Genomic DNA, 23,338 nt, shown 5'->3' on the forward strand with positions numbered 1-23,338 from the left:
CTGAAGAAAAGCCATAGATGGCAAACAGATCCCTAAAACTGTAGAAAGAGTGGCCCGAATAATTTGATATAGCCAAACTGTATTCAGATTCACCTTCATGATAGCTTGTAAGGAGTTCAGTCAAGGGTACATAGAACAGGAGATCAAAGAAATAGCCAGTTGGTGAATGTGATAAGATGTAGTTTGAAATTCGTGCTTAAGATTGTCTGAAACATCATAATAAACAAATGAATAAGACAAATGAGCTGTATAAGCCAATATACTAATATGGATGGAGTAATATACGTGGATCAAGAATTGCCACAAGGTATAAACAATTGATGTTTATTCCTTCAGAATGGTTTTACACATGAAATATAGGGGAAATAACTGTGACCAGACATAGATAACGTTCTTCAGAAGGAGAATTGATGTCAGAGTAATTAATATAATATGAGAAAAACTGTGGTAATTTTTTCTCACAGCTCAAGCCTTTCATAGGAATGCTATCAGGATATAAGTACAGAGTTTTTTGGGGTAAAAAAATATCAGAAGACTTAATGGCAAAAATGTTGTGGTTTTCTCATTTAAGTGTGGAACCATCGGAAATTCTTCAGAGAAAGTGAAGAAATTGTCAAGGATTTAAAAGAAGCCAAGCAATTTAAGACCATACTTAAGTCCCAGTGATGATAATGTCAAGGTACTTGTGTGGAAGATGTAACCCAAAACTTAAAAATGTGAGGCAGACAAAGGCACATGACTTATTTAGCAGCTGAAGTAGCTGAGAAAAAAAACCATAATAATGAAAGAGATGCATGAAAAAAAAATGAAGCAAAATTTTTGAAGAGTATGAGAAAAACAAGAAACTGTAATCCTGCAAGCACTAGCTTCTAAAGATAAACCATAGACATTAGTATGGAATGTATAAAATATGAAACAGTACTAAATCTATGGAAGGATCACATAATAGACAGTAGTGAAACTATAAGTGGCAAATGTTGAGAAAGATGCATCATAAAGACAAAAAGTAATGGAATTGGATGTTTTTAAGATAGATAAGAGTAATGGAAATTATCTGATGATAAGAAAAAGTGGACAATGGAACTATCTGGTCTTGGCCAGAGAAAGATGAAGAAAAGGTAACATAGAAAAAAATTTTCCTAAGATGTGTTCAAAGCATTGACTGCTGAAGAAACTAAACTTAGAACTGGAAGCCAGTAAAGCATGAAAAGATAATGCATTTCCATTGTGAATGCATCAAGCATAGTGTGACAGAAATATTGGCATGAATAGGGAAACACCAGCCAAAGAGTAGTAAATAAAGGTTGTAAGATTTAGCCCTTCCCTGTCTGTTGATACATGTTACAAGAAATAAATTGTTGAATACATAAACACAGTGGTGGTGAAACAATGGCAGAAACGCCTCATATTCATGTTTAACAAGCCAAATCTTCAATAGATGATGTGAGAATGGAATTTCTGAGAATATTATAAATGCCTGAAGAGAGGCATTTGAAGGTGGTAGAAAAAAACAACTAAAAATGGAACTATATATGTAAAACCGGCTTGTTTGGGTTGAGAATATTCTTTACGTAGAGGAGCGAACAACATTTCGACCTTCGGTCATCATCAGGTTCACAAAGAAAGGAAGAGGTAACTGACTGGAAGCTGACCACATGTTTGAAAGGGGTTGTGTAACTGAGTGTCAGAATGTAGAGGGCATGCTTAGATGTTTGAATATATAATTTTATGTTATTTATTTTATTATTATTATTTATTATATTATTTTAATATAGGTGTTCCTTTGTATTGGTTTATTTTGGGGTTGAGTTGTTGTCTAAGTAAGGCTTCTTTAATTTTGCATTTGTTTATGTTTCTTTATTTATTTAGTATTTAAGTGTTTTCTATGGTTATGTTGTGTTTATTTGACTTGCAGTGTTCAAAAACATGTGAAGGTGACTTTTTATGTTCTTTGAATCTGGTTTCCATTTTTCTACTTGTTTCTCCAATATAAAAGTCGTGGCAGTTATCACATTGTATTTTATAAATAATGTTGGTGTAATGTTTGTCAGTGTAGTTTTTATATAGTATAGACCTCAGTTTTGTGCCTGGTTTTTGAATAAATTTGGTATTAACTAGAATGTCATATTTTGTTAGTAGTTTTTGCCAAATGTTGGTCATTTTTCTGTTGATGTCGGGAATATATGGTATGCAGCTGTATTTGGTTTTGTTGTTTATTTATTCGTGAGATATATTTACTTTTATTGTTTGATTTTGCTTTCTGTCCAGGTATGTGCACATAATGTTTTCTATGGTTTGTGGAGGAAACTTATTTATGTTGATAAAGTATTGTTTTATTTTGTCAAATTCATCGGTAATTTTATCTGGTGAGCATAGCTGTGTTTATTTGGTTTCTTAGTATGTTGAATTTTTGTTTTGTTTCATGTGCTGAGTCCCAAGGAATGTATAGTCTAGTATGAGTGATTTTTTGGTGGATTTCTGTTTTAAATTATGTATCGGTTCTTGTAATTTTGAGGTTAAGAAATGATATTTGATTGCTTTCTTCTTGTTCACATATGAAGTTGATGTTGGGATGTATAGCATTAATGTGATTGAAAAAATTAAGTGTGTGTTCTGTAGATGTGAACCCTGCAATCGTGTCATTTACATATCTTTGCCAGTATAGTGGTAGATTTAATGCTGTGTTAATTGCTTTTGTTTCATCTTGTGTCATAAAAATATTGGCTAGAACTGGTGATACTGGGTTGCCCATGCTTAGGCCATTTGTTTGGAAAACAGTTGTGGTTGGTTGAACGTGAAGTGTATCTTCATCGTAATGAATTCTATGAGGGTTGCTAATTGGTTGCTAGGAATGTCTATAGATAGGTTAGGGTCTCGGATATAGAGTTTTAAGGCTATCTTGCAGCTTCAGAGGTTGGAACTTCTGTAAAGAAGGATATAACATCGAAACTGGCCATTAAAGCTTTATGATTAAGTTGATTAAGATTAGATTTGACAGCTCACGAATCAAAAAACCACGAAACCATATACTGCTGTATATCATATATTCCTGACATCAGCAAACAAATAACCAACATTTGGCAAAAATTAGTAACAAAATATGACATTCCAATTAATACCAAATTTATTCAAAAACCCGGCACAAAACTGAGGTCTATACTATGTAAAAACTACACTGACAAACACCACACCAACATTATTTATAAAATACAATGTGATAACTGCCACGACTTCTATATTGGAGAAACAAGTAGAAAAATGGAAACCAGATTCAAAGAACATAAAAAGTCACCTTCACACGTTTTCGAACACTGCAAGTCAAATAAACACAACATAACCATAGAAAACACTCAAATACTAAATAAAGAAACAAACATAAACAAACGCAAAATTAAAGAAGCCTTACTTATACAACAACTTAAACCCAAAATAAACCAATATAAAGGAACGCCTTTATACCTATATTAATAAAATAAATAAATAAAATTATATATTCAAACATCTAATACCGCCCTCTACATTTCGACACACAGTTACACAACCCCTTTCAAACATGTGGTCAGCTTCCGGTCAGTTACCTCTTTCTTTGTGAACCTGACGATGACCGAAGAAGGTCGAAACGTTGTTCGCTTTTCTATGTAAAAGTGTTTTCTTAACCCAAACGAGCCGTTTTTGCATATAAATTTTCTCAACAAGTGGGTTTCTCGTCATCACTGATTTTTTAGCTTTCTGTTTTGTGAAATTATGTTGATGGTTTTGTGAGAAAATTCTTTGAAAAAATCGTTTAAGATGTTTTTAGGTGTTTCTGGAAAATATTAATTTTTTAATTTTTTCAGGGTAGTTTGGCTGTTGGATGTCAATAAAATTGTCTGAGTTGTCTCCTTTCTGTTGGTTGTTTTCTTGTTTTTGTTTCCTGTGGATCTTCTAAACATGTTTTGATTTCTAAGGTTGGAATGTACCTTGGTGCTATTGCAAAGTTGAGTCCCTTGTTAAGTAGATATATCTTCTCTGTGTTTAGTTGTAGGTTGGATTTGCTAATTATGAGGTAAGTCAACAGTTTGTTGTGATGTCTTTTCTGTTGTTTGCATCTTAGTTTTTCTAGTTTTTTGTTGTGACAGATCTTTTTGTCTCTGCCATTCCTGGTGTTTATTTGGTTTATATTTCATTGTATAAGTCCGTAAATCTCTGGTTTGATGCAGCATGCCAGTTGATGGTTTAGGTTCATTTTTTGTTTTTATAAGTCATGTAGTTCTTTGTATTTTGTGTTCAACATGGCTTTAATAGTTTTTTATGTAAATTTTGGATAATGTTTGTGTATTTATTAAAAATTTTTTGATAGTTTTACCTTTACAAAATTAGGGGTTAGTTGTTCCTTTCTACATTGTTGAATGAAATAGATGTCATTTCTTCTATTGATAATTCTTTGGTTTAAATTTTTTAGTTTCTTAACAATCGTATGAGCATGTACTCAAAAACCAGGCACAAAACTGAGGTCTATACTATGTAAAAACTACACTGACAAACACCACACCAACATTATTTATAAGATGCAATGTGATAGCTGCCACGACTTTTATATTGGAGAAACAAGTAGAAAAATGGAAACCAGATTCAAAGAACATAAAAAGTCACCTTCACACATTTTCATACACTGCAAGTAAAATAAACACAACATTACCATAGAAAAAACTCAAATACTAAATAAATAAAGAAACATAAACAAATGCAAAATTAAAGAAGCCTTACTTAGACAACAACTCAACCCCAAAATAAACCAATACAAAGGAACACCTTTACACCTATATTAAAATAATATAATAAATAATAATAATAAAATAAATAACATAAAATTATATATTCAAACATCTAAGCATGCCCTCTACATTCCGACACTCAGTTACACAACCCCTTTCAAACATGTGGTCAGCTTCCAGTTAGTTACCTCTTCCTTTCTTTGTGAATGTGACGATGACCGAAGGTTGAAACGTTGTTCACTCTTCTACATAAAGAATATTCTCAACCCAAATGAGCCGGTTTTACATATATATTTTTCTCTACAAGTGGGATTTCTCGACATCACTGATTAAAGATGGAACTCGTGAATGAGACATATCTTAAGGTAATTGAGAGTAATTGGAAAAATTTCAAAAGTAAAAAGGTCTGAGGGTAGACTTCATGAAAGATCAAATTAATGGTGTCTGAAGCAAGCACAATTCATAGACATTGCCACAAAAAATAGAGGATATATATGGCAGAAGAGAAGTATGCATACACAAAACTTTAAAGAGTTGTAACACCAAAAGATGTGTGTAAAGAGTTCCTGGAAATGTGTTAGTTCAAAATTCCAAATTAATAAGGTATTAAGTAGGTACAAACTGAGTCTTGAGCTCATGAACAAGCCATCTTGGAGAATAAGTTAATTAGTAGGACAATTCAATGAGAGGCAGCAAGTTAGCAAGAATTCTCCAATCATCTAAATAATAATAATGATAGATACTGAGTATGTGTAGAAGACTAGCTATTGATGTTACTGTACATGTGAAGACAGGTTGTTGAAGCCAAACTATGAAAGGGAGAGCCAAAACTGATAAACTACTCCACAATACAAAAAATGAAGAAAGTGACAAGAAGATAGATGAATTGGGATGTACAAGTAAACATCTTTGATATCTGTAACTGTTATCCAAAAATCATGGTGAAGGAATTTTCACAGGTTGTCTCAGGCAAATCAGCAAAGCAGGAATATCTAAGTAACAAATTAAATGGGGAAGATTAAATACTAGTTTCAAATCTCATGTTTTTGTTGGTATCACAAACAGATGAGAATGAATCTTCTAAAGAAACATCATTGTACCCTTATTGTAGAAAAAATTTGAAACTACCATATTGAAAAATCAAGTTGAAAATGGAGTGGTTTAAAATGAAAGAGGATGATGAATAGAAAATTAAATTGAACAATTTGATGAACCCAAGGATCTACAGATGAATAAAAACCTGGATAACTTCACAAGTTTGGATTAGTGAGTCATTCAGAACAGAAAATCAGTGTGAGTCATAAAGACCCACCTTGCTTATATTGCTCACTAGGTCATAAAAAATGTATGGGTAGATATAATAAGTATCAAAGAACATTTTACACACATTTATTCAAGGCAGCAATGACCAGATGCAAAACTAGATGGTAAAAATCCATAATCAATCTGTGCTATACTGATTGTGAAAGGAATTAAAGTAAAATACTTGTAAAGAGATAAATGAAGTAGGGGTTCTTTTATTATTGTTATATACAGTGCTTGCAATAGAAACTTAGAAGTCCTGGTATTACATCATATTAGTCCTACACATTGAAACATTCTGAAAAGTACATAATGAAAACATCAAAGCAGATATATGATTCTGATTAAAAGAAATCAGGAGAACAAGAATAGCCAGTAATGCTGCATATATAACTAATATCTCAAAATAAGACAAATCATAATATGTATAGCAGAAACCTGACATCAGGATTAGGGCTAGTGCTGTAGCAGACAAATTTAACTTTGGAGGTTTTAAAAGCGATTTGGGCCTGAGCATGAAAAACAAAAGAAAAATGCAAAGTACACATAGCTGTGATACCCACCAGGAATATCAGTACACAACAGCACAAATATGAAGAAAATCAGAATTGACAATGTAACTACTTTGTTACTCTACTTGCTGTAGGCATTTCACATAAGTATGGCCACCAACTAAATTACCAAAATCCTGATAGGTGTGGAAAAACTTGAATGAGAAGAACAGCACAGAAAAATTAACTGTACAACTGTAAAAAAAAGAAAATCTAAATTATGATGGGAAAGCATAGCTTATGTAAGATATTCTGATGCTTGTTGCTTGCACAATAAATCAATAGAAGGTGAGAGAATGAAAAATTATGGATAAGTGACACATACTATGCAAAGTTTAAAGGACATTCATGAAATTTGGGTTGCATGTTTTGTTGACAACACAAGTTCAAACTAGACAAGGAAAGGCTTTCAGATATTTCAGAGATAAATCTACTTAACTCTAATTTATATTTACCCTACTGTATAGTGCTTCTGTGACTTAATCTTATGAAATAAAAACATTTGCATGATTAAATAATAGTAATAGAAATTTCTGTCAGTTATTTGAAAAAAAATTATTAAGAGCATCAATCGTATATACGACTAGTACTAGATAAATGCTATTTCCAATTTATCATTAGAATAAGTAATTTTTACACAAAGTTATATGTGGGTATATAATTAGCAAAATTTCTTTGTGACATTTAGAGGTTTAAGTTTAAATTGTATTTGCAACAATTAAGGATTTACTCGGGGAGCATGAGATTTAACTTTTGTGTATTGATGTAACAAGTTGAGGTATAATTGTTTACATAAACTGTTTGTTTAAGTGTTTTTTGCAGCTTTTACAAATCTAAGTGTATATCTATGTTTTTCATTTTTACAGTGCTGTTGGGACGTATAATTTTTGACAAGTTTCTGGGAAAACCTACTGCTCATGATGGATATACCATTATTTGTGGTTTTTTTGTATTATGGATGGGTTTAAGACTTGTCAATTTTATGTACAAAGGTTACCAGAAAACTTGGCAATCAAACGTGGTAAACACAGTAAAAAGTTGGCTGATTATTGTAAGTAGTAATACATACAACAATTTTATTTTAGATATACATTATATTTTTAATATATATATATATATATATATTATATTTAGGTTGTTATAAACAAAAATAAAAAATGCTGCACCAGTTGAAAGGATACTCAGTGTACAGGCTATAACATAGGATATAAAATCTACCCTAGCTTTTGGAGGTGACTGCTTAAGTATGACCCACATTGTGGTGGAGATACACTGTCTGTCAGTCTTAACCTGTAAATCTAAATGATGTGCCTCTAAATCTTGTAGATTTAGAAATTAAAATAATTGATAATGATACCAATTTAAATATTTTTGATAAAAGAAATATTGTGCTTTTAAATATATGGTTTATCCTCTTTTAATGGTATTGTACCATATACTTCTGTTATGAGCTTTATAACTTCACAGTTATTCATATTTTATTATTGATGTTAAAATATTAATACAAAAATTAATATTTAATAGATTTAATAAAAAACTTTAAATAAAATTATTAAAGTATTTTGTAATAAATATAATATTGTATTAAACAAATATAAAGAAATAAAAGTTAAGGAAATTTTACTAAATGTTTCTAATAACTACTTTTCGTTATGAATAAGGTCATTTAAACAACTTAGCACTGATTTATGCAGATAAAGTCTTGTTAAGAGTATGAAAATTGGTAGTTACAATAGACCTAATGGTTGGTAGTTGGAAGTTATACTAGTTAGTTTAGATAACTGGTTGGGACCCTTCACATTAGTTTAATTCATTTACTAGGCTAGAAGTAGGTAGTGCCTTACCATGATAATGGAGGTTGGAATGCTAACTTCAGGAGGTAAGTTTATTTAACTTACTTACCCTCAAGTGGTAGTACTTTATTATTGCTTTTGTTTTTTATTTAATTTTTATTTATTTACTTTTTGTTCTTTTTATTTTTACTTTGGAGAACAGTTGCCTTCCTACAGTTGTCTGCAGGCAGTGAAGGGTGGTGTTGATGTGGGACATTGTGGGCTTGAGCACCCACATCTTGCTCTCCTAATTTCTATTTCTGTTCTTTTGCTTATTTTATTTTATTATTTTTTTATGCCAGATTGGTGAATGGAGGTTAAGACTAATACATGATGTATCCCCACTGTAATGTGGGTCCTAATTTTTTCACTGACCTCGAAAACATAGGGTGCATTTTATATCCCACATTATAGCCCATACACTGGCTGTCCTTTCAATTGGTGCAGCATTTTTTATTTTTGTTTCAGCTTATTTTATTTTATAACAAACTAATATTAATCAGAGGTTTGGATTTGCTGTTTTTAATGCAGTCCTTCCTTTATATTTTGTTTTACTTTGCTTAACTCTTCAGTATTAATATCCTCTCTACATATATATAATTAATATATACACACACACATACATACATTACAGATTTATTTTTTATTGAGGGTAAAAAGAAAATCCTGATTGATCATATCCTCTACTGTGGAATGCAGTTTTACTTGTTCAAGGCTCATCAACACAGCAAATAATCAAACAACCAAATAATCACTTAGGCTCCTTATAATGGTGATGTGTATATAAAACCTTTGGAGCTTTTTTGTCCTTTTAAGTTACCATACAGTAGCCTAAATAATTTTACCTTGGGTTTTTTTTTCCATTGGCTATTTTCCTGAAGTACTTACTCATTTTCTGTATGTTATAGTTTAATTTATGTTTAAATCTACATTTTTCACTGCATGTTATTTGTACACATATACAATAAAGTGAACTGTTAATTTTTAAATGTAAATTAACCTTTATTGATGTGTTTTACTTCACAAGATTCAGAAAAAGAATATAATACAGATATAAAGGTCAGTTCTTTTTATTCAGCTGGGAGGTTGGTTTATTAAGATGATATTGCAAGCAAGAAATTTGGAAGTACTAACATTAATATATAAAAGGTTTACATACTCTCTCTCTCTCTTTTTTTGCAGATTTTGAAGTCACTTATTGGAATATTCTTAGTACTAGGTATTTTACCATTGCTATTAGGACTTTTCTCCGACCTGGTTTTTATAATACCATTTCAGCTACCTGACAGTGAAACACCAGTATTTTATTTATTTCAGGTTAGTCAATTTTCTGTACATTTCATGTTAGAATATGTGATAAAATATCTTTTACAAGAGAAAGATGATCAATGTAATGTTATTATACAAACTTTAATATGAAAAAATCGTTCTCTGCATCAATCCTACATAATATAGACATAGAACAATTCATTTACCTACTTGTGATAGCCTGCTTTTTTTTCAGTGCATTAGGACAAGGTGTTTACCTTTTCTTTTAAAACATGTTAATGAATGGTTATTTTAACTATAAACGTTTAGACAAATATTCCAAAAATATAGTTTGTTTGTTATTAAGCACAAAGCTATTTAAAGGGCTATCTGTATTCTTTCCACCACAGGTATTGAAACCTGATTCTAGTGGTGTAAGTCTGCAGTCATACCAGTGCAACACTGAGGGACAAAAATATAGCTATCTTTTGTATATTTTATAACATGAGTTAACTTTATTTTATTGCTGTTAGTTTTACATGATATCAAAGAATATGTAAATACGATGAAAGTTTAAAAATTAAATATTTTTGTGGAAATTGTAAAAACATTTTAAAGTTTGCATGAAAGGCGAGTATTCAATATATTGAATATTTGTTAATATTCTGATTTTTAGATGTTCTTTATGTAAGCTTCAAAATTTTATTAGATAAACTTGTCATTTACTTACTGACATCTAAAATTTTCTGTAATTTTAGTTGTTTTGCATCCAGTTTATTAATTGATTTACTTTCACATGACTATTTTTAATTTGAATTTTGATCTCACATTTTGTGTTTGTTGTATCTTATGATTGCATGAGGGAAGATGGATTACGATGAACAAAACTTGGTATAATAATTTGCATATGTTTTTAATAGGAAGAATATTCTCACTTCTCCAACCTTTTAATTATGACTGAAAAAATCATGTACTCAACCAAAAACAATATTGTTAAAAATAATTCATTTAAAGTATGCTTGGATTACAGTGTTGTGCTTGTTATCATCTCTTTGAGGTGGGCTATGACTGTAGTATTCATATACACCAATGTCTAACAAATGTTTAGAAATATCTGCAAATTACTGATTCTGAAAATGTTTAGCAGAGAATAAAGTGAACATGTAGAACATGTTTCAAAGAAATTGAAACAACCATAAGGAACAAATACACTAAATTGTTAGTTAACTGACCATCTTTTAGATTCTTTATGAAAAATTCTGCTGGCTACTGATATAGAACTGAAAGCTGAAATTACATCTACACCAGATGCAGGTAAGAGCAAGAATTATGATACTGAGGTCCTAGTACTGTATCTTACAGCTCATAGATTACCATAGTATTTAATTATTTTTATTAAACATATTCAAGGAAGATAAACTCCCTATCATACTAATTTATACAGGTTTCTGTACCTTCTCATAGAATGAACATGACTTCATTTCAATTGAGAATGACATTAAAACAGGTAAAAGTAAGTGTAAGTCTTACAAAACAAGTAACAATTGTTGTTGAATGTAATCTATGTCTAACCAAGACAACTAGCACAAGTATAACAACCTTTTTTCATTTGGCTTAACATTAGAGGTGAATAACTGGAACACAATATAGTTTAGTTAGAATTAGGTAGTAGAATATATAGGATTGTTTCATACACTTTGCTACCAATACTAGAGAAACTACAGATCAGTTAGTATACATTTCTACAGATGCACATTTCTGATAAATTACTTCCCTCTGCTCACAAGATTAGCTGTTCTTATTTATTGCCACCATCTGTATGCAAATGTTTTCTTTGCATGTGCCACAAGTCTTCTGCTTCACTCCCCTATTGGAATCAAGTTATGTAAGTCATCATGTTTCATCTCTCAATCAGTAGCAGCATTGTATTCTCATTTGATGTAGCACTTGTGTTTGGGTGTGTTTTCATCTCCTGATTTTGTGGAGCTTTTCCATACCTTTCTTGAGTATTCAGTTTGACATTCCACAGTTGTTTTGGACTCTATTTCTCAGGTTTGTGACATTTTATCTCTCTCCTCTATTTCCTATGACTTATGTCTTTCTTTACTGCATGAACTTCCTTCCCAACCCTATTTGATAGTTTCCTCCTTTCCCTGACATTTGGGCCCATGTTGAAAAATTGCCTACCAGTTAAATGACAGCCTCATCCCATACAGGCTTTGGATCAATCTGCCCTCACTTATCATCATGCAAACTGCCATGTTCTTTTCCAGGAACTGTTGTATCTCTTTTACCCATTTAGGAGAGTGGAATAATCTCCTATCAGTTCAACCCATACTTAGTTTTCCCATGTATGTTCTAACATCACAAATCCTTTGAGGTATCTTTCCACTATTCATCTCCTATCTGAGGTTCTTCACAGAAATATGTAAGGGTTTTTCTGATGACATCCTCTTCTTCCCTACCTCCATGTTGGCCCTTTTATTTACTTTGGCTATGGCTTCATATCGTGGTTTCTTTATTGTTGGGACTTTCTTGGCTGAGATGCTGTCTTACTGAGGATCTGTTTACCTACACCTCATTTGTGGGACTTATGTATGTCCTCATTTTTACAGCATTTCATTTTTTACATGATCCATAATTCTTTAGAGTATTGAATGGTGTCAGTTCAACAAACATCTACCCTTTCCTATCTGGTGTCCTGTTTATCTCAGTCAGAGCCAGGTATGGCACCCATTACAGTTTCCCATTGTTCCTCTTTCCAACCCTTATCTGTCCCCCTTCTCAAGGTACTACGACTCATCATATTTCCCATCAATGTATGTCACATCAAAAGTACAGGCAACTATCAGGTGAGCTTTGGTGCACTAGAAGCTGAAATTGTGGCTTTTCTTATCAAGGATGCTCTTTCTTTAATGATGTTTGGATTCTTCAGCAATTTCAGAAGAATTTGAGATCTCATTTCTTGCCATGTCTCCTTTGTCTCCTGTACCTATTTCCTCCCCTCCATCTCAAAGAGTAGGGTGGTGGTGTTCTGCTGGTGTAAATGATGTGCTATCCTCCAATATGCATTATACAATAACAACAGAGCGAGACAATGAATCGCAGTTCACTGTTTTTATTAGAATCCTTCATCCTATCCCTGTGCAGATGTCAGTATTTCATGGCTGGATTTTGGATTTTTAGTGAACTAATTAAAATAAGTCCTGGAACATGTTGAAGATTTTCTGTCTTCCTCCTTTGACTGTTCTCCCCTGTGTTGTGAGTCATAGCAGGAATAAGGGGAATTGTTGTGATTATGTCCTTTTGATATCCTTCATATTTCTTTGTCTAAGGATGTTATTCCTCATTGCATGGTTCCAGTCAGTTTTGCTGTTGGAGGATTAGGCTTTGTTTATAGTGACATTTTTTTAATACCACATGTGAGGCCATACCATCTGATTTGAATAGTTTTAGATTCTCTCTTGTCTCTGGGGCTTGAGGAGGAGATGGTATGATTCTCATTCTACCCTCACATAGATATCGGTCCCTTGCAGCAATGGATTTTCAATGTAGATGATTTAAGACTTAACAAGTATGATTTGGTGCATGCTAACCACTCTACACCATGGGGCTCAACCTTTGTGGGATTGACTTGCATATATCTTGTTTAAGATTTAGATTATTATCCTTCCTCATTTCTTTAATTTGGGTGTGTTCCTCTCCTCTCCTTTTTCTCCACTGTTTATGGATGGGCAAAAGGATAGCTGGTTAGAAATGGTGTGGTTCTCCTCTTCAGATCTTTAAATCAGACTTTATCTATCTTTTGAATGGTTTTTTTTTTTGGGGGGTATTTCTGTTTACTTCCTTGCCATGGTACCTAATTTTTAATCAATGTGGGATTCTAGCTAATCTTGTGAGTGGGGGAAAATACCATGTCAGAAGTTATAATTTACCTGTGCTGAAAATGTATTTCCAATAAGTACTTCCATTTTCTTCTACTTCCCATCCATCCTTCCCACACTCTTCTGGTGGTTCTACCTTATGCCAAATTTTGAAGTGCTAGTTTGGTAGAGGTGTGTAGAATACATGCACCATGTGAATGTACTATGCTTGCTTCTATTGGCAGGGAGATAATGCATGATGATTTACATGAGAGACACATGAAATCATTTGTTTCCAATGGGGGAGGTTGAAGGCTTGTAGTGTGTGTGTGTGTAAAAAGAAAAGTTTGCATATACAGAGGAGCAATGACTGAGAACAGCTGATCTTATGAGTGAAGGGAAGTACCTGTTAGAAATTTATTTTGATATATGAATATTACAAGTTTTTTGCTTGTTCCAATTTTTCTTTTTTCCTGTAGAAATTTGATTCACTGTTATCTTCTTTCTCTAGGACTGGATCATTGGAGTGCTTCAGATCAAGTTGTTGACTGCCATTATCCTCACAAGACCTGGCTGGTGGTTAACTCACATAGCCAGTCAGGTTCGTTAGTAGTGATTTCATGAATGTAGATAGATTTATGTCAGTTATGAGTGAATGAATGCACATCTCACATATACACACAGACACATGAACTGATACTGTAGTTCATTTGATAGTGCATCTACTTCAGTGAAATAGTGTAGGTTGAAAGTTTAAACCTCTGCAGGGTTCCTGTGAGTCTTGGAAAACGTGAAGAATCATGGAATTTGAAAAGGGTATTTTTAAGTTATGGAAAGCCATTAAATTTTATTTTTTAACAATAAAGTCAGTAAATATCATTTAAAAACATCGACAGTGTCTAGCACTAATCTCACCATAAGAGATGAAACCTAAATGTGGCGACTTGTTTGTTTCCCTATCACATTTGGCTAATCAGAATTCATCATACTTTTATTTAGTTAGTTTCTGAATAAACGTAAGGCAATTACCAATGAAGTGCAAGATTCCATGAAGTTGATCAATTAGCAGTAAGCTTATATGGGACAGTTTGGTTTTATTGTTGCATTCACCATTTTGTCATACTCATTTTGCTGTGCACTGTTCAAAATGTATAAAAATGACTAAAATACATGGAAAGAACCACTTGCAGTTTTGGAACTCCTGGTATCATATAATAATCAGTTTGATCCTGTTTTTGATTTATTTTCACATCATACCAGGAAAGTATAAATATCAAAAGTGGAAAGAGAATAAACTCTATAGAATGTAGTTTTAGCAAGAGCCTACAAATATACATATGTCATGTGCAAGATATGTAAGTAAGACTTTCATCCTTGGGAACATGGGTGAACCTGCTGTTAAATCACACATGGATGGGAAAACATAAAACAACATGAAGCATATGAACAGCAATATACGCTTAAATTCATTCTTACATTATAACAAATCAAGTACCAGTACAAGTAAGCATACACATGCTAACATAACTGAGCACATTTCATCAACAGATGTACTGAGAGGCGAAATTATTTGAGCTGTAAAATGTTTGGCATTCCATTTCAGCTACAATAAGTGTAATAACATTTTTGATACATTTAAACAAATGTTTCCTGACAGCAGTATAGCTAAAAAATTCACATGTGGTGAAGACAAGTGTGCTTACCTTGTAGGCTTTAGACTTCGTCTATATTTTGATAATCATTTGGTTACACACTTGAAACACTTGGATAAAATTGTACTCATGTCTGATGAACCTCCCAACAGCAGCTTCAATAAGAAGCGAGTGGACATTCATGTTAGATACTGGAATCCTGTTGATGATTGTGTTGTATCACATTACCTCTGCTTTCATTGGTCATGGCAGGGCTGAGGATCTGTTGCCTGTGTTATTGGAATCCATTTTGAATAAAGAAAATTATCCAAGTTTTCATGGATAGACTAACAGCAAACTGGAAGCTGCATTTCTTACTATGTGATAAAGGAGTCTGAGACTACATTACATGGAGTAATAAACATTGGAAGCTGTAGCCTTCACAACTCCTTTAAAAATGGTCATGAAAAGTCACAGTTTGGTGCAGCTAAACTAATTAAAGCCCTGTAGTGGCTATTCAAAGATAGTCCAACACAAAGGGATATCTACATAACTATTACTAGTTCATCAGTCTTCTCACTTCAATTTTGTGGCTATCGTTGGGTCAAGAATAGACCTGTTGCTGCAAGAGCTATTGAGATATAGTCAAGTGTAATTAAATATATTAAAACTGTGCAAGAAAAGAAGAATGAAATTTATAGCCAGTCATATCTTACTGTCCAAAAGGCAGTGTCAGATAAGTCTATCATGGCTCAATTGGCCTTCTTTGAGATATTAGCAAGTATTGTGACACTGTTTCTAGAGATATTTCAGTGTTCATATCCCCTTGCACAATTTCTCTGTGGTCACCTTGAACAGTGCATCAAGAAATTGATGAAACATTTGATTAAAGATGGCATTTTACATACTGCCAACTCAAGTGTTACAAAACTCCTGGAAATGAATGTGCATGACTGTAGTCATCATGTCAACTACAAGAAGATTGATCTTGGGTTTGAAACCCAGTCTATATTACAAAACATGCAGGATGTTTCAGACTTATCAGTCAAGCAGTTCTCTATGAAATGTAAGAAATTTTTATACACTCTTGTGAAACATTTAATTGAGAAAACATCAATCATCTTTATATTTGCTTGATATTTTGGCTGCTTCAACCCTAACAAAATTATTGATAAGCCAGATGCTTGCAAACATCACTTCAAAATTCTGTTAGAGAAGCTAATTAAATTACAACACCTGGATGAAGGGACAAGTAAAATTGCCAAGGAAGAACACTGTGACTTTATAGACAATGTAAAATCCTACCTAGTTCTGACCATCATTATTTTAGATTATGATCCACTGGAGAAAGACATCATATGAGTTGATGTGCTTCAACTTAGATAAGTTAGAAGATAATACTAAATCTAGTAATTTGGAGTGACCATTTTGATTGTTACTGTTTTTATGTTGGAATAGCACTTAAACAGTTGCTATAAGAATGTCAGAAAGACATCATGTTATGAGTTGATGTACTTTAACTTAGTAGGTATTAACTTATTTTGAGGTTTTAATTCTTTGATATTGATGTTAATTTGTCTTCAAGAATTTTGACATGAATAGATGTACATGTTACCAAGTCTATTTTGGTGTTTTTACTATGTTTGTATGTTTGAGGTATATAAAAATCCTGGAAAGTCATTATTAAATGGATAGATAAATCATGAAAAATCATTGAGTTTGGTAAAAAAAAAAAGTCATGAAATCTAGTTCACTTTTGTGTGCAGAAATCCTGCCCTGTCAGAATTATTAACATCCTGTTGTGCAATAGTGGTATGCATTTAGTGGTCATTCAGGCCTAAAAGTGATCTGATTTGAGTCCATAGTTTTTAATAATCTCTATGTATGTTTGACTTTATTAGATATTCAGTTTCTGCTCTTCTCTTCGTGTGATTGATATAATGGTTTGCTTTTAATTAAATACATAGTTTCTAATTATCTCAAGCCCCTGCCTTCCTGCTCTTATGCCTCAAAAGAGCAACATTTGTCTCTGTTGTAAAAATTGTCAGCAACAGTGAAATGATTCACTTGATTTCACACCTAGCTTGCTAGGAAAGAAAGGAAATTTTAGTTTTAAAATGAATGGAACACAGAGACCCATAGGCCTTTATATTGAAAAATAATTTTGATATGCTATAAAGTGTTAATACAAAATCATTTACTGTTTGGTCTTACATCACAAAAATGTTTATAAAACCAACTGAATAGGAAAAAAGAAAATCTATTTGCTTCTTATCAATTTTTACTCTCTGTATATCAGAAGTAACCCACCATTCACATATATTCTTTGCAACCCCCAAAGCTCCCATTTATGATGCTTGAAAAACATGATTTGTTCTTATTGATATCATGTTCTTTTATTATCCTCTGCATATTGCCACAAAACTTGCATTTAATTGAAAGATGTTTGTTCTTTTTTTTTTAACTGCACATTATCAACTTCTGCATTTTTCAAATTCTACAACAATACATGAAGCAATAAACCATTGTTGATAAGATCCACAACTGTGGTTTACTCTTTTCTTTCTTTAGAGTGGCTTTTTGTTAACAGCGTCAGTTGGAATGTCTATTTTATTAATAGAATATAATAAGTTTATTATTGTAATTTTATTACTAGGATTATATTTTGCATTTTTAACTCTGTGTGTAGTTTAGAAAACTGTTAATTATATGATCCATATATATACAGTACTGTGCAAAAGCATTAGGACAAAGTTAAAAATTAGATTTTGGGCTACTTTTTAGAGAATAATGGAAAGTAAATCACAGGTGAAAAATCAAAATGTTGTTAATCTTTATACTTAGTACAACAGAAACTTGGTGGAAATGTTTAGTAAACATTGTATATTCTGTGTGTCCCCATTTTGCTTTAGTCATTGTAGACAGTCTTTCAGGCATTATTACAACATATTTAATTAAAGTTTTGAAATGTTTCCAAACATGCTCACATAAAGTTTCTTTGAAAATAACTTTTGATTTGTCAAGTTTTTGATCTATTAAATCCCAGATCCACTCAATTAGGTGGAGATCAGGGTTCTGTGGGGTCACTGTATCATTTGAATAACTGCAGCAGCTTCTTTCTTAGTTAATTAATTCTGTATTGGTTGGATGAATGTTTGGAGTCAGTATCTTCTTGGAAATAGACTCCTTTACCATTAATATGCAGACCACTGAGTATACCATAACAGATAAGCATCTAATGGTGCTTGTGCTGGTCCATTATTCCATTTATTTTGAAAACATTGCCTGTTGTGTCAGCACAAAAACATCCCCAAACCATCATTCAGCCATGCTATTCTTCATGATAGGTGCTATGCATTAACCTTTTGTACTTTGTAGCAAATTTCAATCTCTTGACAATATTTGGAGATTGAAGTAAAGTTTGTTTAACTGATACATTATCAAATATTCCATTCTTGTTGAGTCTTCTTGATACTGTAGATCTGGACACTCTTCTATTATTTGATACGTGGTCGTTTATTTTAGGATTAAGATCAGTGGCAGTCTTTCTTCTGTCCTCAAGGCTCCATAAACTAAGATACTTAACATCAGTATTATTGAGTTTAGGTGTTATGCCTCTTACATTCCTGTTTTCTGATTTACCTGTGTCAGTCTCACTATCTAGGGTGTACTTAACAGTGTTTGGGTAGCATTTTAAGTCTGTAGTAATTTGTCTGAGAATCCAACCAGCATCACATAAAGCTATTATATGAATTATTTGCTCTACTGATAATTCTTTATGCTTTTTGGGCCATGGCATGACAACAAAACTTAATGTATAATGTTAAACATTGTTTTTATCAATATTTATTTGTGGAGTGTTATTAAATTGATATCTGCACATACCAGTACCATATGTAACTTCTTGCTAGCTTCTTTCCATATAGTTAAGATACAGCATGAGGTAACATGACGGTTATTTCAGATCCTAAATTTCATCAGTATGTTCATTCAAGCAGAACCCCTATGATGTGCACTCAGAATAAATATATGGGAATTCTGAAGAATGTTGTGTATTATTGCTCTGGTTCATTCAGTTGTCAAGAGAAAACAGTGAACCATTACTATAGTGTTGAAATTTACATTCTGTAATGGCAAGGAAAAATTAGCCTATAAAATGGAGAGTGATGAAATATTTTCTTGTCCTAACTCTTGCACAGTTCTGTATATTTAAATTATATAGTGAACTTCAATTTGTTTTATAACTACCCATTAATGTAATGCTTCCTCCTGTGTAAAGGTATTTTGGTGGAAATGTTCCTGTTTGTTAAACAGTTTAAACATTGTGCAATGATTTAAAAATTTATGTCTTTTATCTCGCTCTTCTTTTATCCTTTTGACAAAGTATTATCTTGTCCTAACATTATTGCATAGTACTTTATATAAGTAAGATTTACTGTATTATTTTTTCTTAATTTTATTAATATGATTAGTAAGAATATTTAATACATTTATTGTTATTAACCTTAATATATTGTTGTACTTTTATATAACAATTATTTTGCACTTTTGGCTTAGAAATGAATATAGGGGTAACCTTAATCCATTAAGCTGGCCAAATATCTTAAATATGACTGTGATTGTGAACAAAAAATATCATTTACAGTAACACTGGATTAAGTGTAGTATGGTCATTTTTGTTTAACCATTATTAATTACTTAATTGCTTTGAGAAACAAGATGATGGTTACATATTAAAAACGTATTTAACCTGTGGTATTATAATAACTGACAACTTGGTAAATATTTAAATATTCAGGTTAAATACAGATTATCTAGTGTGTTACTTAATATATGTTGTTAACCTCATTCTGTTTTTGGTCATTAATTTTGTGATAAGAAAAATACTGAGTACATTTTTCCATGCTCTTAATAAGAGGAATGTTGTATGGACCAGTTTTGAAATTATTTAACTTTATTAAAGATTAATGTGTTTTTTTTCAGAATTGCATTATAAAATTAAAATATTTATTTTCCTTTAGTTATGTGATTAATCTTTATTATTTTTATTTAATTTGCATTGTTTAACTTTTACAGGTTTGCTCTCTTGGGTTTTCTCGTATTAGTCTAAGAATTTTATGCATTAACTTGGTTTTACCTGTTGTACTGGCTCTGAGTCTGGCTCTGGCCCTTCCTTTTCTGATATCCACATCTCTAGTTATTCTATTTGGTGAGTGTAGTTTTGCTTATATTTTTGGAGTGAATTTAGTTTAACAGGTTTTAATTGCATGTTCATTTGAAGTAATTGTGAATTTCTATGCAGAATTGATATACCCAAATATTTTTTGCCTAAGGTAACATTACCCATTTCTGTGATTATTACCATCTTAAAAAAGTAGTCAATGTCTTATAGTCTTTAAAGCCTGAAAATGTTTTTAATCTTTCGTTAAAATGGTTTAAAATTGCTGCTGAAATTAATTCCAAAGAAAGTGACAACAGTATTTCAGTTTCCACATTAAGCTAAGTGCCACAGTTATTAACTTACCAAAACTGACAGAGAAGTGTGATTTTCTATAGTGTTTAGTCCTTACTTGTGCACTTTCAGTCACCTAAAATTTATGGTTCCACAGTGGCTCAGCATTAAGGCTGAGGATTTATAATTCTAAAAGTTGGGTTTAGATATTCATTGCAGGCGTATCAAAGATAGTTTATTGTGTAGCTTTATGCTTAATATCAAACAAATCAAAAAAGGTTTATAAAGTTAAAAAGGTAGTAGTTAAATTGAGAAATCACTGTGTGAAAAATAGCTCAAATATTGTATTCGATTAAATGTCAATAAATGTTTGATTAGTGGAGTTAGCACAGCCTAGTGCTTTTGATCAGTAATTGACAGTTGTGTATTCAAAGCTCATCCTTGTAACTTTGTGTCTTTGAGCAATAAGTTGTATCAAAAATTTGTTACAGTTCTCCCACTTATGAAAGAGGTATGAGCTAATAGCTAGGTACTATGAATTAACATTCTCAGAAACTTGTGCCACAGAAAACCAGATTTAAACATTATCACTGGTTACCTTTAAGACATGAAATATGTTTAATAAACTTCTCATCAGTAATGACAGTAATATACTTTATTAATTTTTAATTAATTTGAGATTAAATATTGTAATGTAACTTATTCAAAATGTTTAAACAGAGAATAAATTTTCAGTATTTTAAATATCTCATTTCTTTAGACAGTTATACACAGGAATGAAATATTAAAAACAGTAATGTTATTGTAAAGTAACATTGTTTTTTAGATACATCAGACTGTCAAAATGGGGTTGAAGATAATAAAATCTAAAATTTTATTTGTTTAGAACTTAGTTATGAAACAAGAAATAGAATACTTCGAAAATTCTACCCAGTTGTGCTAGGAACAGCTGCAGTTTTCCTTGGTATGAACTACCTATTGAGAAGATTGAGTAGGTTGTATGAAAAGTACTGGGATGAGAAGTAAGGTTTTATTTACATGTTTAATCCTGTAGTCTGTTGTTTAGAATTAAAGTATTTTTGAATTTTGCAATACCATCTTAAATATAAATATTTTCAGTATTGTAATGAAGAAAGTCTGTTACACTGAATGAAATTGATATTGTCATTTGTCTTATTTTTCAGTTTAAATGGGGAGATATAAATTTTAATTACAGAATAGGAGTTACAAAAAAAAGACATAACACACAGTTGTACTGATAATGTTTTTTTTGGTAATTTTGATAATTTAAAAAAAATGTTTTAACCAATTAATTTAGAAAACCTTTCAAGCAAACTTTTTTCAGGGTATTTGTTTCACTGCAGATAAAGTTTCACTGAAAGAACTAATGCTTGTAATTACAAACATTTGAGGATAAATGTAAATAATGGTGGATATACTTTGTAATATGTTCTTTCAACCATCAAACAATCCTATTTATTTATGTATTGTGTAAGAATTGAGGTTTGAAGAATAAAATAATCAAATTTATTGGAGAAAATGTTATATGGTGATAGAATTAGCATATTTATAGCAAAACTAAATTTACTAATTTGGAGAATGTGTTGTAGGTGCAAACAATAATCTTTATATAATATATATGTGAGTATATATAAACAGCTAATGATCAGTCTTCACAGTATGTTTAAAGTTCTAGCTATGATGACAAAAGCTACTTACTTATAAAATTGATGTTATTAAGAAACTTGAACCAGAGCTGAATGAAATAAATTGACAGAAAACTCTTAACAGTGTCATAAAAATTGAGAATTAAAATTATGTTGATGAAAAAGATATTATACAATGAATATGTTTATGTAATAATTATTGACACTTTTTAGAGTTTTAGGTTTAATAGGTTTCAAGGTAAAAATAAGATTCATTACATTATTTAGACTCTTACTGTGTGTTATAGATTTAATTGTGGTTATTTGTTGTATAAGGTCATACCTGATATTGAAGTTTCTAGATATGGAGTTCCTAGATCTTGGTGACTTATAATACCTTGAAAATGGGCAATTAAGTGAGAAAAACTGGGTTTCAAAAATGTAAGATTTTACTCCTAAATTATGGTTCTTTCAGAAGAGGAAATAATTATAATTACAACTGACAGCACTTAAAAAGTGGTTTTCAGGTTTGTGTTTCATATTACAGTGAATGTAATGAAAGATTTGTGAAGAGTGTTTGTACTTTTTATATGCAGGTTTCTTTCTACCTGTGGTTATTAAAATAGTTACTTTAATTCGTTTACATGCAACACCACCAAAGAAGCATTTCTCTGACTTCAAATCCATTATCACACTGTATAACTACTGCTTCTTTCACTCTACAATTTATGGTTAATCAAGAGTATGACAGCAGGAAATCCTGTTCATTTTCATCTTATAGACCTTCATTTTTTCAAACATTATTCTGAGTTGAAACCAGTGCCATTCTGGTTCATGGGATCCTCTGGAAACAATAGCTCACTTCAACATATTAGAACTTTGGACTTTTTAGTGTGCTTGTCTTAAGATTCTGCAGTTTTTACACCAGTTCACATTTACATTTCTAAAGTGGTGGCTTACATCAACACTCAAGGTGACACTTCTTGTAGCATTTTCTTCATTGCAGTTTTTATAGTTCTTTTGTTTCATCTTCAATGTTAGCACATTATTGTAGGTATG

The 23,338-nt window shown here is 31.6% G+C and overlaps 1 protein-coding gene across 2 annotated transcripts in view; it reads left to right on the forward strand.

The window, feature by feature from the left end:
- The window catches only part of LOC143256882 (E3 ubiquitin-protein ligase MARCHF6-like), an 89,766-nt gene that overhangs the window by 63,128 nt on the left and 3,300 nt on the right, over positions 1-23,338 (forward strand). For both annotated transcript variants that reach the window (XM_076514692.1, XM_076514691.1), the window contains exons 18-22: positions 7,474-7,658; positions 9,622-9,756; positions 14,062-14,151; positions 20,258-20,390; positions 21,520-21,655. In XM_076514692.1, the coding sequence (XP_076370807.1) occupies positions 7,474-7,658; positions 9,622-9,756; positions 14,062-14,151; positions 20,258-20,390; positions 21,520-21,655 (679 nt within the window). The remainder of the gene's footprint in view (positions 1-7,473; positions 7,659-9,621; positions 9,757-14,061; positions 14,152-20,257; positions 20,391-21,519; positions 21,656-23,338) is intronic.

This window comes from Tachypleus tridentatus, chromosome 7 (assembly GCF_004210375.1).
Source record: "Tachypleus tridentatus isolate NWPU-2018 chromosome 7, ASM421037v1, whole genome shotgun sequence".
Classification (NCBI taxonomy): domain Eukaryota; kingdom Metazoa; phylum Arthropoda; class Merostomata; order Xiphosura; family Limulidae; genus Tachypleus; species Tachypleus tridentatus.